Consider the following 15,272-nt stretch of genomic DNA (forward strand, 5'->3'; position numbering starts at 1 on the left):
AGATGATTATGTTTATTATTTTTAATTGGATGATTATTTCTTTTTATTCGATTTACTCTTGCACAGTTAACAATGGATAGATGTTGCAGATGATTGTCGTCATGTTAAGGTTTAAAAGATAATTTGGGAGTGGAGTATTTTTTTATTTTATTGAGTCAATTCTAGAGCCAATTGTTCACATTATTTACAAAAGTCATTGTCTACCTAGCAAAATCGAATCAAAAAACACTTTAATGAGTACGCTATGTCAATTCTATTATTAAATACGAAATTTGATAATTAAGTTGGATTGGTCGAGTAATCAGCTCACTCATCCACTTAGGTAATTGTTGGAAATTCAAATTCCGCTTTGTGTAGGCAACAAAATCCATTAAAATACGACACGATACAGAATAGGCGAACACGCAAATTTAAAATTCTTATAAGTTATAACACATGGGGACACGACAAGAAAGTTTTCATTAAAAATATAAAAAAAAATTTAAAGTTTTCAATACATTTGTTTTACATTCATTAAATAAAAATATTTAACACTTTTCACTAAAAATATTTAACACTTTTCACTGGTGGTAGTAAGCTTATAATGTGTCCTAAACGCACATGTCGCCTAAACCCATAAAATATAAAATATTTTTTTGATAAATTAGAATGATATTTTAATATTTTATTGATATTAAAATATAAATTAATTTTTTTAATTTTTAATTATATAGAATGTTTAAAATATATTTTTAATTTATTTAAAGAATACATATTAAAAATAAGGTTAGACACGCTGACACGTGATGGTAGTTAAATGTGTGTAAATATGTCCAGAAAAAAATATTTTAATTTTTGTTAAGATACAATTCGACACATAACACGCGCGCAGACGAGTGTCGATGAATATTGTATTCAACACCCGAATACAATAATTAAAATAATTCAGACTATTGTCTGTACTTCATAAATTAATAAAATGCAGAATCCCTAAAAAGTCAAAACAAGATAATTACGAGGTCTTGAGACATAAAAAAGCGAAAAAAAAAACAAATAATATTGTCTAAATTAAAGAATAAAGACAAAACATATTCATCATATATATAAATCTTCAATAAAAAATTTATTTGTGTTAATTGAAAATTTAAGAATTATTTTAAGTCTCTATTTCATTATTTGTAGAATCTAACCAAATATATATACATTAGGAACACTAGCAACAAATCATTCAATCATCCAAAAAAGTTTGAAGAAGATGGGAGAAGAATCCAAACATGTAGCTCACTGTTTAGTGTTGGCTTACCCAGCACAAGGCCACATCAACCCCATGATTGAGTTCTCAAAGCGTTTGATTCAAAGAGGATTGAAGATAACAGTTGTAAGCACGGTTTCCTTTTGGAACACCACAACCCCCCACACTTTGAAGAGCCTCTCATCTCATCCTCAAAACATTCAAGTTGAGAGCATCTCTGATGGCTATGACAATGGAGGCCTAGCAGCAGCAGAGTCCCTAGAGATCTACAAAGAAACCTTCTGGAAGGTTGGTCCAAGAACTCTCTCAAATCTTATTCAAAAGCTTGCAAGTAACAACAACCCTGTGGATTGTGTTATTTCCGACGGTTTCTTGTATTGGGCACTTGATGTGGCAAAAGATGAGTTTGGGATACTTGGTGCTTTGTTTTTTACTCAACCTTGTGCTGTTAACAACATATACTTCCATGTTTATAAGAAGTGGTTGGAGTTGCCACTTTCAGAGTCAGAGTATTTGATTCCAGGTTTGCCTAAGCTTGCAGCTTCTGAGTTGCCATCTTTCTTGTATGACTATGGATCCTATCCAGGCTACTTTGATATCATCAGAAATCAATTTTGCAACATTCATAAGGCAGATTGGGTGCTTGCCAACACTTTCTATGAATTGGAGTCTCAGGTAATTAACCAATCTGAAAATGATACGTGCACATATTATGAAATTAATCATTATATATTTATGTATTTTATACGAGTGACTGATTTGTTGGGCTAATATAATCCTAAGTTCATAACTAATTGCTAATGTTGTACTTAAATAATAATATTTTATTTTGGCAATAAGGGAATGCGAAAATTACATGGTAAAAATTATACGGTAAATAATGATAGGAAATTAACTTTTAGTTAGTTAATATTAATTAATTTTTTATTATAAAATTATTTTTAATTTTTATTTTTTTTGAAGATTTAAGTTAGGGATGTCAACGGACAGGACGGGGACAGGGGCGGGGGCGGCGCGGGAGATGCCTCTTTGCTTTTCATTCCCGTTCTCAGATTTGCTCTCTGTCCCGTCTCCGTTTTCCGGAGAAATATTGCTCTCCATTCCCATTCTCCATACGGTCCTATTTTTCGTGGGGATCCCATTTTTCATCTATCTGATAGTTTTAACTAATTATTAATTTTCATATATATATATATATGTGTGTGTGTGTGAAATGACTAAAAACATATATAAGAAATAAACTATTAAGGACAATTCAATCAATTTATGAATTTCGGGAATTAACGGGGACGGGGCGGGAATTTCCATTCGGGTCCAAGCACCTAGCTCGAGAGAATTTTGTCTCCCGGTCTCCATTTCCGCGAGAAAAATTCCCCACAATCGAATCCCCATTTGGAGCAGTCCTCGCATGGATCCCGTGTCTTTGGAGTTTTACTATCCCTAAGTTTAGTATTTGAATTACGATTTAAAATTTAGAATAAAAGTAATTTTTTAAAAGTTGATTGAAATTGATTTTTATTTTTCTATTTGATGGAAATCTGGTATATGATTTCTGTTTAGGTTGTTAATTGGTTGAAGGAGATTTGGCCACTAAAGACAATAGGGCCATGTGTGCCATCAATGTACTTGGACAAAAGACTTTTACATGACAATGATTATGGTGTTAGCATCTATGACCAAAACATAGATTCTTGCATCAAATGGCTCAATGATAAGCCCAAAGGTTCAGTTGTTTATGTCTCTTTTGGAAGCATGGCTGGTCTCACTGAGAAACAAACAGAGGAACTAGCATTTGGTTTGAAGGAAAGTGATTGTTATTTCTTGTGGGTTGTTAGAGATTGTGATCAAGTTAAGATTCCAAAGTGGTTTTTGGAAACTGATGATTCAGAGAAAGGTTTAGTAGTTACATGGTGTCCTCAACTACTAGTGTTAACACATGATGCTGTTGGATGTTTTCTTACACATTGTGGTTGGAACTCAACATTGGAGGCTATATGTTTTGGAGTTCCTACAATTGCAATGCCACTTTGGACTGACCAAATCACAAATGCAAAGCATATTAAGGATGTTTGGAAAATGGGAGTAAGAGTTGATGCTGATGAGACAGGCTTGGTTAGGAGGGAAAGTATTGGAAATTGCATAAAGGAGATTTTGGAGAGTGAGAAAGGGAATGAGATAAAAAACAATGCCTTGAAGTGGAGGAATTTGGCTAAGGACTCTGTTGATGAGGGAGGAAGTTCTGATCAAAATATCACTGAGTTTGTGGCAAAATTGGCTCAATTATGCTCTACATGAATTAATTGATGCTTTGCTTGCTCAGATTTGTTGGTGTTACATGCATTCTAATAAGTTTGAAATTAATAAGGTTGTAATGGCTGGTGAGCATTTACATGTTATGGTGATATGCTCTTACTAGTGTTGCCATTATTATTTTTCTTTTTGTCATCTTGTAAGTCGTATTGTTATAAGGCAACTGCTCAAATGAAGATGGTAAAAACATCTTCTTGTTTAAAAGTGTGACTTATTTATTTAGTTACATTTTAAATAAAAACAACACTTTTTTAAATATTAAAATCTAATCATTCAATCTATCATCCAAAATATAAAAAAAATATTTTTACATGAAGACAATTATAAAATCTTCATTTTAGTATCCACCTTATTATAAAGTACGTAGTTGTACGTGCTTCAGTAAAGTGTTATTGTTAAAAAAAAAATGTATTAAGTATCTAGATCATCAAAATAGGCTAAAATCATCGAAACATTCTCTTTACTCTAAAATTAAATCTGTTTAAAATTTAGATTAAACGAGTTCAGTCTAATTAACTGAAAAAAATAATGGATTAAATAGATTAACTCGTGGGCTAAAATAAATTTCAAAAAATTTAAAAAATTTGACTAATTCGTGGACTAAAATGATTCCTAAATTTTAAAAATTTTTTGTCAATTAAAAATATTTTTGTTTGTTTAAAATTTGAAACTTAAAAGTAATATTTTTTTATCAAAATATTCTTTAAAATATAAAATTAAAAGATAAATAGATTAATCTGTTTAATCTATCAAACTGATCATAAACGGTCTAAACTAAAAAATTATAGTTCATAAATAAAATAAATTTAAACGGACTAATCTATTTAATCCATAAATTTATACAGATTGGGTTTAAATGGATCGAATTGCCATTTGACAACCTTATAGATATGTAATTATATGATTATAAACTCTTCAAATTTTATTATGGAAATAATTTTAACATGCAATAAATACAAATAATATATTTGTTGAGGCAATAGCATATAGGTATTATGGAAATTTTATTGGTGAAGAGTAAAATTGGGTCAAGAATGAATATTTTACTAAATTTAGAAAAAAAATATATACATTACTCATGATTGATTTTTTTTTTGGATTTTTTATTAAAAAAAGTAATTTTTATAGACATTCCCCCTTTATTAGGGTTGTATTTAGTTCCGCCGATTTTTCTTTCTTTGATAAAAAACTCGCTTTGTTGTTTTATTTTATTATTAATATTATTTATTTATTTATTTATTTTTACCTTTAATCCTACATTTTCTGCATCTTTCTCTTATCACAATAATGCAAGCACAACTCTTTTCACTCCCACACTGCACTCTACGTGTGCCCAGATTCCTAAACAATGCATCTTCCCCAAATTTTGCAACTTTTCAACAACCCCATCACTCCTCCAAGCTCAGTTTCAATGTGGGTCTCAATCATTTGTTTCAAAAATCAATTTTTTTGAGTCAAAGCGTACCTGGTTTGATGAGTAGCTATGATGGTTATGTGGGTGTAGTAGCACAGTGTGGTCTCTCTAATGGAGAAAGTGATGTTGGCGATTGTGATGATGGGTTTTACATAAGAAGGTGTGTTGAGCTTGCAAGAAAAGCTGTTGGCTTCACAAGCCCCAATCCAATGGTGGGGTGTGTTATTGTGAAAGATGGGAAAATTGTTGGTCAAGGGTTCCACCCTAAAGCAGGTCAACCGCATGCTGAGGTATGGAACTTCTCAAAATTTTTCCTTTTATTTGTTTTAATACAATATTACTATATTATTATGTGGATTGTGCATCTTTTTACAATGTATTTTATGTTGGATTCTCTATAGGTTTTATTGCATTGGTATTTCAGTCTAACATGTATCAGAATTAAGAAGCCTAATTTGAATTCTGATGATTTCCTTGTGAACATAAGAATATATTTGTATTTGTGACCATAGTTTTCATTAGTTATGATTAGAAAGAGAATTTGTAAATTTGTAACTCTTCATCCAGGTTTAGAAAGAGAATGCCTTTGGTGATGATTATGCTGAGAAAGTAGATGGGAATTTTCAGGTGTTTGCCTTGAGAGATGCTGGAGATTTGGCAGAGAATGCCACGGCCTATGTGAGCTTAGAACCCTGTAATCATTTCGGAAGGACTCCACCTTGCACTGAAGCTTTAATCAAAGCCAAAGTGAAAAAAGTGGTGGTTGGGATGGTGGATCCAAATCCCCTTGTGGAATCCAAAGGGTTGGCTAGATTGAGAGATGCAGGTATTGAAGTTGTTGTTGGTGTAGAGGAAGAGTTATGCAAGAGCCTTAACGAGGCCTTTGTTCATCGCATGTTGACCGGAAAACCTCTCCTTACATTGAGGTAATTTAAATCCTCTTCTTGCTTATCATTAATGATTTTGGTTCTACTTTTCTAGAGTTGAATCTACTAGAATTAATTCTGCAAAGCAGATTATGATATAAAAGTGATTTATATTGGTAGTTTCTCTAAAAGCCATTCCAAACAAAAAATAATTATGATCTTTAAGCTGATAGGAGAAGGTAACATTAATGGTTATATCTCTAAGACTGTCCAAACATGTTTCCAAACACACTCATTCAGGCACGTTTGTTCTGTTGGTGCACATAGAAGTTTTGGTTTTTAGCATATAATGCTATACATTTCATAGCATTGCCTTTTCTGCTTTGCAGATATTCTCTTTCTGTCAATGGGAATTTTTTGGACTTACTTGGGGATGAAGTTACAGAATGTGGTGGATACTATTCACGTTTATTACAAGAATATGATGCAGTGATACTTTCCTCTTCCTTATTCAGTGGGAACATATCAATACCTTCATCTCAAGAACCTGGAGCAAATCAGCCGCTCCGGATTGTAATACATAAGGATTCTAGTTCTTCAAACGAAATTCCGCTTGCTGTCAATGAAGTTACTGATAAAGTGATAGTTTTTACAGATAACGGAACAGCAACTGCTCCAGAACTGGCGAAAAAAGGAATCGAAACCGTCATTTTGAATCAGATAAATCTAGATGTGATTCTGGACTATTGTAATCAACAAGGGATGTGCAGTGTTCTGTTAGATTTGAGGGGAAATTCCGGTGAGTTTGAAGAGCTTGTTAAGGAGGGAATTCAGAAGAAAAATATTAGTAAATTTGTGACAGAAATTTTGCCTATTTGGAATAGAGGTAGTGAGATAGATCCTCTAATACCGGTAAAAAGGCTAGATCAAGGAATCCAAGTGGAAAATCTAAAATCCAAGTGTTCAGATCAAAATGTTATAATTGAAGGACATTTTAAATTTTAAGTAACTGGGAATTCTGAATCAACTATTTTGATCAAGGTTTGGATGCCTATGAATTTTTCCCTATTCATTTGCTATGTATGATTTGATGTGAATAATTCAGGTACGTTAGAGTGTAAAATAGCCAATTATGTAATTTCAATGTATTTTCATGAACAATGATGATAGTGGAGAATGGAGATACATGGGAATAATACCACAATCAATTATCCTTTCATCTTTGTTATTCAATTTTGTCAATGCATGTACACAATTCTGTGCAATGAAATAGGTTTTTTGCTCAAATGGTATAGCTTTTTTATACTCACCTCGAGGTCACTCACCTCGAGGTCGCGAATTCGAGTATCACTTTTAACTTAGAAAAAAAAAGGTTTCTTTGGCATTTCATACAGTTGCTTGGAGATATTTTTCAGAAAGTCGGATCTCTAATTTAGCACTGTCAATTGAAACCAAATCCCTAGGGCCAATTTTAAATTCTTCAACTTAATTTCAGTCCACATTTTAGTTTAATTTGTAGAACCTTAATTATATTTTATGCGATTTTGTTAGATAGACAATGACTTTTGTGAACAATGAGTTCTAGAATTGACCAAATAAAATAAAAAAATATTTTATCCCAAATTATCTTCTAAATCCTGATATTAGGATAACTATTCGCACATCTAGTAAATTAAACATCTAGGTAGTGTTAACTGTGCATGAGCAAACCGAATTAAAAAGAATAATCACAATCCAACTAAGAATCATTGAACATCCAAGATATCCATTATTTATATTATTTAGTATTTTCATTGTGTATCTCTATTTTTTCTATTGTGAAAGAATCTTCATAATATGTAAGATGTTTTAATTTGTAGAAATCAATTGATATATCAATTATTTAAAAAGATGTTGCAAAATGAATATTTTATTTTTATAACTAAAAGAATAAAAAAGGTTGTAGATATATCGTTTAATGAAATAGATATGTTGATATGCGTATATATGTTACGCTAATAATGCAAGACAAAAACACAAATTCTGCGATTATATCGATAAATATTATATTTATTTTATTTATTTAAAAAATCCAACCTGTTATCTATAGTTATGAAAATAATCAAAATATAGATATATTTATATTTATATTTATAAAGTAAAATTCCACGTGGTGCGATATGGTGCAGGAGTGAGATTGCGTTGCGATGTACTACGAGTCTACGACCATGGTGATTGTTGCCACTGTGGCATTTTGGGATTTTCCACACAAGAAAGAAAGGAAGGAATGGCGCTAACAACTTCTCTTCAGAACTACCTCTCTTCTTCACTCATTTCCGCCAGTGGCAATGCCGCAACAACGGCCATTAAGCCACCGAGAAGTAGCATGATTACCAGCGTGAGAATGCGGCACTGGGCGGTTCACGCGGCGGCGCCTGACACAACAACCGCAAGCGTGGAAGGGTTCGAAGAAGGAGTGCTGGTTCGACCGAACTGGAGTGGGGAGACTCCTCTGTCTCGTTTGGTTGCAGCTCTCATCTCTTTCAAGCCCTTATACTCTCTCCTCAAGCTTGGTGCCAGGCAGGTTTTCATAAGGTCAATTCCTCTTCCTTCGCGCTTAATTTTCATACAGTAATTTTAGCAGTAGTAGTAGCAGTAGTATCTATTATATATGCTCAAGATACATGCAAGTATTTCCCTAATTCGAAATGCTTGAGTTATCTGATCAAGGGGGAAATGAATGAATATGCTATATACATATGATTTTCGGATAGGTTTTTATATAAGCAAAAGTTCAACACCTCAGATTACAGATTCCACCAATTTTTAAATGAGCATGTCCAAATATAAACATTCTATCTTTTAAATTTTTTCTTAATTTTGGTTATTGTGAATAATGAACAGTACAGCTGAGAAGAAAAACATACCTTGGAGGGAAATGACAAAAGAGATTTTAGAGTCTGAAGTGTATAAGGAGCTGGAAAGCATTCAAAACAATTCTTTAGTATACCCAGATTGTAATCTCCTCTGTCTTTTTACCCTTCTATGCATTTTTGTTTCCACTCTTGCTTGTGCAAGTTTAATGATAGAGTGGCAATCCACTTCGCAGATTATTTGAACCCGTTCCATGCTTATGAGGAGGGAAATCTTACATGGCTGGTAAGTGGTAATTCTTTCACAATTTTAGCAAATTGCAATGGATGGTTTGGTCAATGTTCTGTAGTCCTTCTAGATACATATGATGTGTTCCTAACTGGTAGGTGCAAGCTGTGCACAGCTTATGGCTGTTATATACACCTGTATTTTGATGTCATGCAATTAGTTCTACTTTGTGATAGTCAAAGATGCTATACTGTTTTGTGCCATTGGAATGCAAACAAGACGGCAACACCAGAAAGTTTTGTTAATATGTACAGTTGTATCTTGAATCTTGTTTCAAAATCTCTACTGAGCCTTCAGTCCTGGCATACATCTAGTTAGTAGGGACAAATGTTTGCTGCATTTTTATTTTGTTTCTTATTTTATTTCGACAGTGACTTTTGCGAAGGTAGTATGATTTAGCTGAAGTGTGTGATCATTCTTTGTGTCTATCATATTTGCAGACAATTAACTTTACTTGCTTATGTACATAAGCTGATAAGCGATCTTGAATTGTTTGACAAAAGTATATTGTCTTATGTATTATGTAGCTTTTTCTTGTTTGTTTCTTTGACAGTTGTATACATCGGGTCTTTTCTTGTGATGGAAATCTGTTGGTGATTTCTGCTGTCTGCAAAACTGCAATCTCAAAGAAATAAGTTTCAAATCTGAGTTATATTATTGTTTATGATAGGCAGCAGCAGAAGCGGAGCCTGCTACAATGTCAATGGCAATGAGGGCAATTCCAGATGCGTCTTCAGTAGATGAAGCAAATGAGATAATGCGTGGAAATTGGATTCGTGCAATTGAACAACACCATATAACTTATTCAGGAACATCCACAGTCCGTGACGTACTAGATATTGGATGCTCTGTTGGTGTGAGCACAGGATATCTTGCAGACAAGTTCCCCATGGCCAAAGTTACCGTAAGTGAGATTTTTGCTGGATGAAAATAAATTTTCCTACACTATGAAGTTGCATTTATTGAGAGTTTACATAACAAAATCATTCTTGAGTCTTGACCATCTTGAATTTACCAAGAATGAAAGAAGCCTTTCACTTAAAGATTGGTATGGTTGTTCCAGGGGCTAGATCTGTCACCTTATTTTCTAGCCGTGGCTCAATACAAGGCTAAGAGAGGAGTTCCTAGAAAATATCCTATAAGATGGATACATGCAAATGGCGAAGACACTGGCTTGCCAGCTAAATCATTTGACATTGTGTCTATTTCATATGTGGTATGCCTTTTAAACTCCTATTAAGTCCTTTGCTAAAGTTTCTGAATTGTGATATATGTATGCCTGTTTCTGTTAATCTATTCAACAAATGAGTATAAAAATCCCTCTGTACTTTTGCAATGAGAATTGCTTCATGATATGATAAGGTTGCTGCTATGGACACTTAGAACATGTGCATTTTCAAGGTTCTAATTGGATGACTGATCTGACGAACTTTTGGCATTCTTGCATCAAATCTATTCAACTTTCTGTTGTCATATCACTATATACCAGTGTAATCTCAAAATATTAGTTACTTCTCAAGTAGTGGAATCTTTGAAACTTTTGTGGATTAATAGCAATGTTTCCAAACATGCATGACAATGGACTATTGACTAAAGGTGATATTTGTTGCATGTCACAAGTTCTAGCCAACAAGGGGATGGTTCATGACATCTTTTGAATGCTGTTCTGATAACTGTTAAAGTGATACATGCATAGATGGATTGGTGAAACATAGTTTTGGAGAAGTTATGTAGTAGATTTTAATTCAGGAATCCATGATATTATGCAGTTTCATGAATGTCCCACAAGAGCTATAGTGAACATAGTAAACGAAGCATTCCGTCTCCTTAGGCCTGGAGGCACTCTAGCCCTGACGGATAATTCGGTATATATTGTCTTCACTTCTTTTAATATTTAGTTTTTATTTTATTTTAACTTGTATTTTCCTGTAGAAAGAATTTCTCATATTATTACTGCTGTCTTCTGCAGCCAAAGTCAAAGATCCTTCAGGTATTGTCCCGCCTCTCCGCGCAATCATATTTGATTATCCATGAGATAAGACATTTCGTGCGGATTTTATCTCTTATTGTGTCAAACCCATAAGCATTAACAAGTGAAAGGAAATTTGACAATGATCCACTAATCTCTAACAATCCCAATGCTGAGAAATTCAAGTCCAAACTTTCGTGACTTTTGAAATCTTAGCGAGTTTCCAACATCCAACTATTGCTAATTAACATTTCATAAAGGAAGATCCATTACATCAAATTGTCATACTACCTTTATTTCTATATTCTAATGACTGAACATTAAAAATCTTTTCTGTGAGACATTAAATCATTACATACCAGAAGCAATATTGTCATATTGCTGAAGATTATGAAGACAGTTACAGAAACTCTTATAATGTTTCTCATTTCAGAGGAAACAGAATGAAGTGAGATCTAGAATCGCATAGAACGGCTTTCCGTGTTGAAATCTTTTATATCTTGCAGGAATTGTCTCCAGTCCTATTTACATTGATGAAGAGCACAGAGCCCTTTCTTGATGAGTATTACTTGACAGATGTAGAAGAAACAATGAGGAAAGCCGGTCTTGTGAACATAAAATCATTGCTTACAGACCCAAGGCACATGACAACAACCGCAACCGTTCCTCAATGAAACATATTCTTTGAATTTGGCTTCAAACAAGTTAGCCCTTGACTTATTATGCGTATATCATTCTGTTCTTCTGGTGAACACAACATTTCTTGATGCCTAGATAGTTAATGGAGAACTCTTTGAAACGGTCGATGTATGTCACCTGTCAAGTTGAATAGCATATAAAAATTATGTATCTATATTTCACTATAATTTTATGCTCATTCAGCACGATAAAATGCTAATTCAGCTAGGGGATGGATCTATGTCATTTCAAGCACCACATAATATTGTAATTATCTTTGTAGCAAAGCAACTATCACTAAAATTTAAGCAATATATTATGCTTGGTAATATGTGGTTATTATCTCGTAGAGTGCGCGATGTGACTTGAAAATCAATAATGCCGAGCAGAAAATCAAAGTCAGAGTAATATGATGGAATTGGATGTTGGCAACCATGGTGGCTTATTGCCTTTGTGGTGATAAATAGGAACAAACAGTTCAAATTGCTTACTGAAATGTTAGAATGATGTTGTGCTATTATTGGAGATTGAGGTATATATATTGGAAGGTTCATGTTGGGTCTAAGAATAAAAATATTGTTTCTATGTAGTTGACAAAATTTGCAAATTATTTTTTATATTGGAGCGAGAATGGTGTTTTTCATGGATTGTAAGGGTGTTAATATCAAATATCAAATGTGGCACTGTCTAATTTAAAGTGTAGGAAATTGGTTCTTTCGATTTTGGGGGGAGAAAAGGGACAAACGTTAGATAATCTGATTTGTGAACTTCGAAATAAAAAAATCACAACTAACAAAATGGATTTTTCTATTTAGTATTAAATATTTTTAGAAAATTCTCTTACAAAATAATTGGACCAACCAATTACACATTTCCATACCAAAAACAAAACATATAAAACCAATATAATTTAATTACACACTGTCTTGGTCCATAATAAAAAAATTTAGCCGAGAGAGTTAGCTGAACAAGATATGACCCATGTATATATGCACAGCATCATTACTACATTAATGTTTGGGTAAAATTTGCAAAAATAAAAAACAAGGCTCATATCCATTACCAGAAAACGAAAAAGTAAGTATTATACACGTTAAGTAAGTATCATATCCATTACCAAAAAGCAAAAACGAGTTTATTGTATGAATTTCTAACTACCAAAAACAAAAAAGTAAGTATTATATATTCTATTTATCTATGTTCAACAAAAACAAAAAATATATTTATTCAGACCCAACAATTCTCTATTAATTTGTTTCTTTTTCTTTTGGGGGTAAATTTCCATTTATTGATTTAGAAGAACATATCATTAAAAAATTGATGATAGTTGTACACCAAAAAAAAATTGATAATAGTTTTTTTTTATTTTAAAATTATGATACGCACTATAACCGTTTTCTAACTTGTCATTTACTTTTGCATATCATTTTGAAATTAGAGGTGCATTTTTCAAATGTTATTTTTGAGAGAGAATTTTCTATTTTTAGAACTAAAAGAAATTATTTCACTCATAGTCTCATATATGTAAATAGTTAATAAAAAAATTAAAGGAAAAACTGTTTTCGATAAAGATTATTTTTTATTACAACCTTTTCTTTTTCTTTAGATTTACATAATATTTCAAATTTCATAATAGTTCAATTCAATGTCTATAAAATTTCCTTAGACCTTCTGAAAAAAAAAATCTAATAATACTTTTCTGTCTATTTTACTTTTCTACAGCATAACTTGATTAACTTCTGTATTGCCTCTCTCTCTTTCTCTCTCTCTCTCTCTCTCTCTCTCTCTCTGGCAATTGCGCGCAGGTCACCGATCTCCGTTAACGAACAGGTTTTGCATCTTCATGCGCTGTTCGAGACTAGTTTGACTTCTTTTGACCACAAATTATCTTGCTGCACTTATTTCTCCTAGCAACACAAAGTTCGATACTAACTTCCTTTAACTAACTGAAATCATGTAATTAATTGATTTTGTTCTTTCACAATTCAAGCTCGCTTGCAAACTTGAACTCCGTTCGTTTTCTGACTAGTTGAATAGGATATCTTTTCCTTCCTTATTTTGTTTTTGTTTTTTGAATTTTGTAGAGGCAAAGATGCTGGCGGAGGATCTCGGTGTGGAAGCGAAGGAGGCGGCGGTTCGGGAGGTGGCAAAGCTGCTACCTCTTCCGGAGCTTCTGCAGTCAATCTCTTCCATCAAGGCCGATTACATTTCGCGCCAACAGGTTTCGCTGCTTTTTTATTCCGTTGATTTTATTAGCTTAATTTCATTTGAATAAAATTCGTGTGATCTTGTTGTTGTTGTTGAATGAGCTTTAGATTTAGTGTAATGAAATTTAAGCAACTTCGATTCAGTGAGTTTGGAGTTATGGAATCTACTTAGAACGGGAACTATGGATTTTCCTATAGTTGGAATAAGTGTTTTATTCTTTAATCTATTGGCAATTTGTTTGGTTGTTGTGCAATTGTCAGAGGTTGCAAATGGAGTTAGGGATCTACTTCAAGGTTTTAAGTAGAGGGCGCTGCTGATAGAAAATAGGATTTTAATAGAAGGGGCAGATTTTATGCATGTCTTGTGTGGGTGTGTAGCTAATTAGTTGTACAGACTAATTTTGAGAAATCTTTCGGCATTGTGGAGGTGTGATGGTCCATACTAGCTGCAATGTAGTTTATGTTCTGTCCTTGAAGGGATGGAATGGGGTGGTGGAAAAATGGGATGGATTGTTTCTTGGAGTTTTCCCTTGTTGATTCAGATTTCTTACATGTCAAGAAGGAAAAATGTTTTGCTAGCATTGTCGACCTTCTATTTGTTGCTAACTTTTTTAATAGTGTCACAATGATTGTGATTTACAGCTCTTTAGAAGTTTAAAGTTTAAGAACATTTAGTACTTTTCACTTTTTTTTTTGTATTATTTTGTTTCATCAAATATTAATTTAAGTTTGCAGTTTTTCCACTGAATCACTGATTTCTATCATTGACTTTGTTATGCAATGAATCAGTACATTCCCAAATAATCCAAGTTTTAGTTCAAATACCTTATATACAGCCTGTAGCCTATAATCTATACTTATCTTTTTGTTTTGTATATACTATCTACAATGATATATACATGTTCCATAACATGTGGTGTCAGGTATCTTTTTAGTAATTGGCCTTTCTTGCAACTATTTTGTACACAATTTGAGAGCAGGCATTCCTAGAACTGAGTGTTTCTATTTTCTGTTACTTTCAGGCAAATGATGCGCAACTTAGTACAATGGTTGGAGAGCAGGTAAATTGCCTTTTAATTTTTTGGTATATATATTATTTCTAAACAGTATTAATTTAAACTATCCTAATCTGAATTGTGAGATCTTGTATCATTGTTATGTCTAGCCATCAAACATGTATCACCAGTTTTCTGCTCTTGATATTGGACAATTAAGCTTACCGCACACTCATATTTTCGTGTGCTTTGCATGATAACATTCTTCTGCAGGTTGAGGAGGCCCAGGATGGATTGAAATCACTCTCCCTTTCTGAGCAGAGCATAAATCAGCTTCGTGAAAACTTTGTCTCTATTGAGAAGTATGTTTAAACATGAGACAGACTGAAAATTGTTACGAGTTCTTGGATCATTATATCATTTAATTGCATGAACTTTCATCATTATATCTTTTAATTTGA

The 15,272-nt window shown here is 32.9% G+C and overlaps 4 protein-coding genes across 5 annotated transcripts in view; all 4 read left to right on the forward strand.

The window, feature by feature from the left end:
- Window positions 1–1,158: 1,158 nt before the first annotated feature.
- Window positions 1,159–3,797, forward strand: LOC107491580 (UDP-glycosyltransferase 74F2). The gene is made up of 2 exons (XM_016112455.3): window positions 1,159–1,906; window positions 2,792–3,797. Exons 1-2 carry the CDS (start codon window positions 1,235–1,237, stop codon window positions 3,524–3,526), a joined length of 1,407 nt encoding a protein of 468 aa, XP_015967941.1. The 5' UTR covers window positions 1,159–1,234; the 3' UTR covers window positions 3,527–3,797.
- Window positions 3,798–4,801: 1,004 nt separating this feature from the next.
- On the forward strand, window positions 4,802–7,018 carry LOC107491581 (riboflavin biosynthesis protein PYRD, chloroplastic). Its single transcript, XM_016112456.3, has 3 exons — window positions 4,802–5,245; window positions 5,583–5,881; window positions 6,211–7,018. The coding sequence occupies exons 1-3, from the start codon at window positions 4,829–4,831 to the stop codon at window positions 6,824–6,826; spliced, it is 1,332 nt and encodes a 443-aa protein (XP_015967942.1). The 5' UTR covers window positions 4,802–4,828; the 3' UTR covers window positions 6,827–7,018.
- Window positions 7,019–8,034: 1,016 nt separating this feature from the next.
- Window positions 8,035–12,175, forward strand: LOC107491577 (uncharacterized). 2 transcript variants are annotated; one of them, XM_016112452.2, is made up of 9 exons: window positions 8,035–8,395; window positions 8,705–8,817; window positions 8,910–8,959; window positions 9,633–9,866; window positions 10,026–10,178; window positions 10,732–10,827; window positions 10,932–10,952; window positions 11,438–11,635; window positions 11,960–12,175. In XM_016112452.2, exons 1-8 carry the CDS (start codon window positions 8,088–8,090, stop codon window positions 11,603–11,605), a joined length of 1,143 nt encoding a protein of 380 aa, XP_015967938.1. In that variant the 5' UTR covers window positions 8,035–8,087; the 3' UTR covers window positions 11,606–11,635; window positions 11,960–12,175. The 2 variants fall into 2 exon arrangements, with proteins under 2 accessions (XP_015967938.1, XP_015967936.1); XM_016112450.3 differs by lacking the exon at window positions 11,960–12,175 and having other exon boundaries at window positions 11,438–11,938.
- A 1,149-nt stretch (window positions 12,176–13,324) lies between these two features.
- LOC107491452 (exocyst complex component SEC6) overlaps window positions 13,325–15,272 on the forward strand; it is a gene marked incomplete in the record, with an annotated part of 9,767 nt that continues 7,819 nt past the window's right edge. Inside the window, 4 exon segments of the mRNA XM_052261970.1 lie at window positions 13,325–13,439; window positions 13,694–13,830; window positions 14,839–14,877; window positions 15,085–15,173. Of these exon segments, the coding sequence (XP_052117930.1) occupies window positions 13,702–13,830; window positions 14,839–14,877; window positions 15,085–15,173 (257 nt within the window).

This window comes from Arachis duranensis, chromosome 5 (assembly GCF_000817695.3).
Source record: "Arachis duranensis cultivar V14167 chromosome 5, aradu.V14167.gnm2.J7QH, whole genome shotgun sequence".
Taxonomy (NCBI): Eukaryota; Viridiplantae; Streptophyta; class Magnoliopsida; order Fabales; family Fabaceae; genus Arachis; species Arachis duranensis.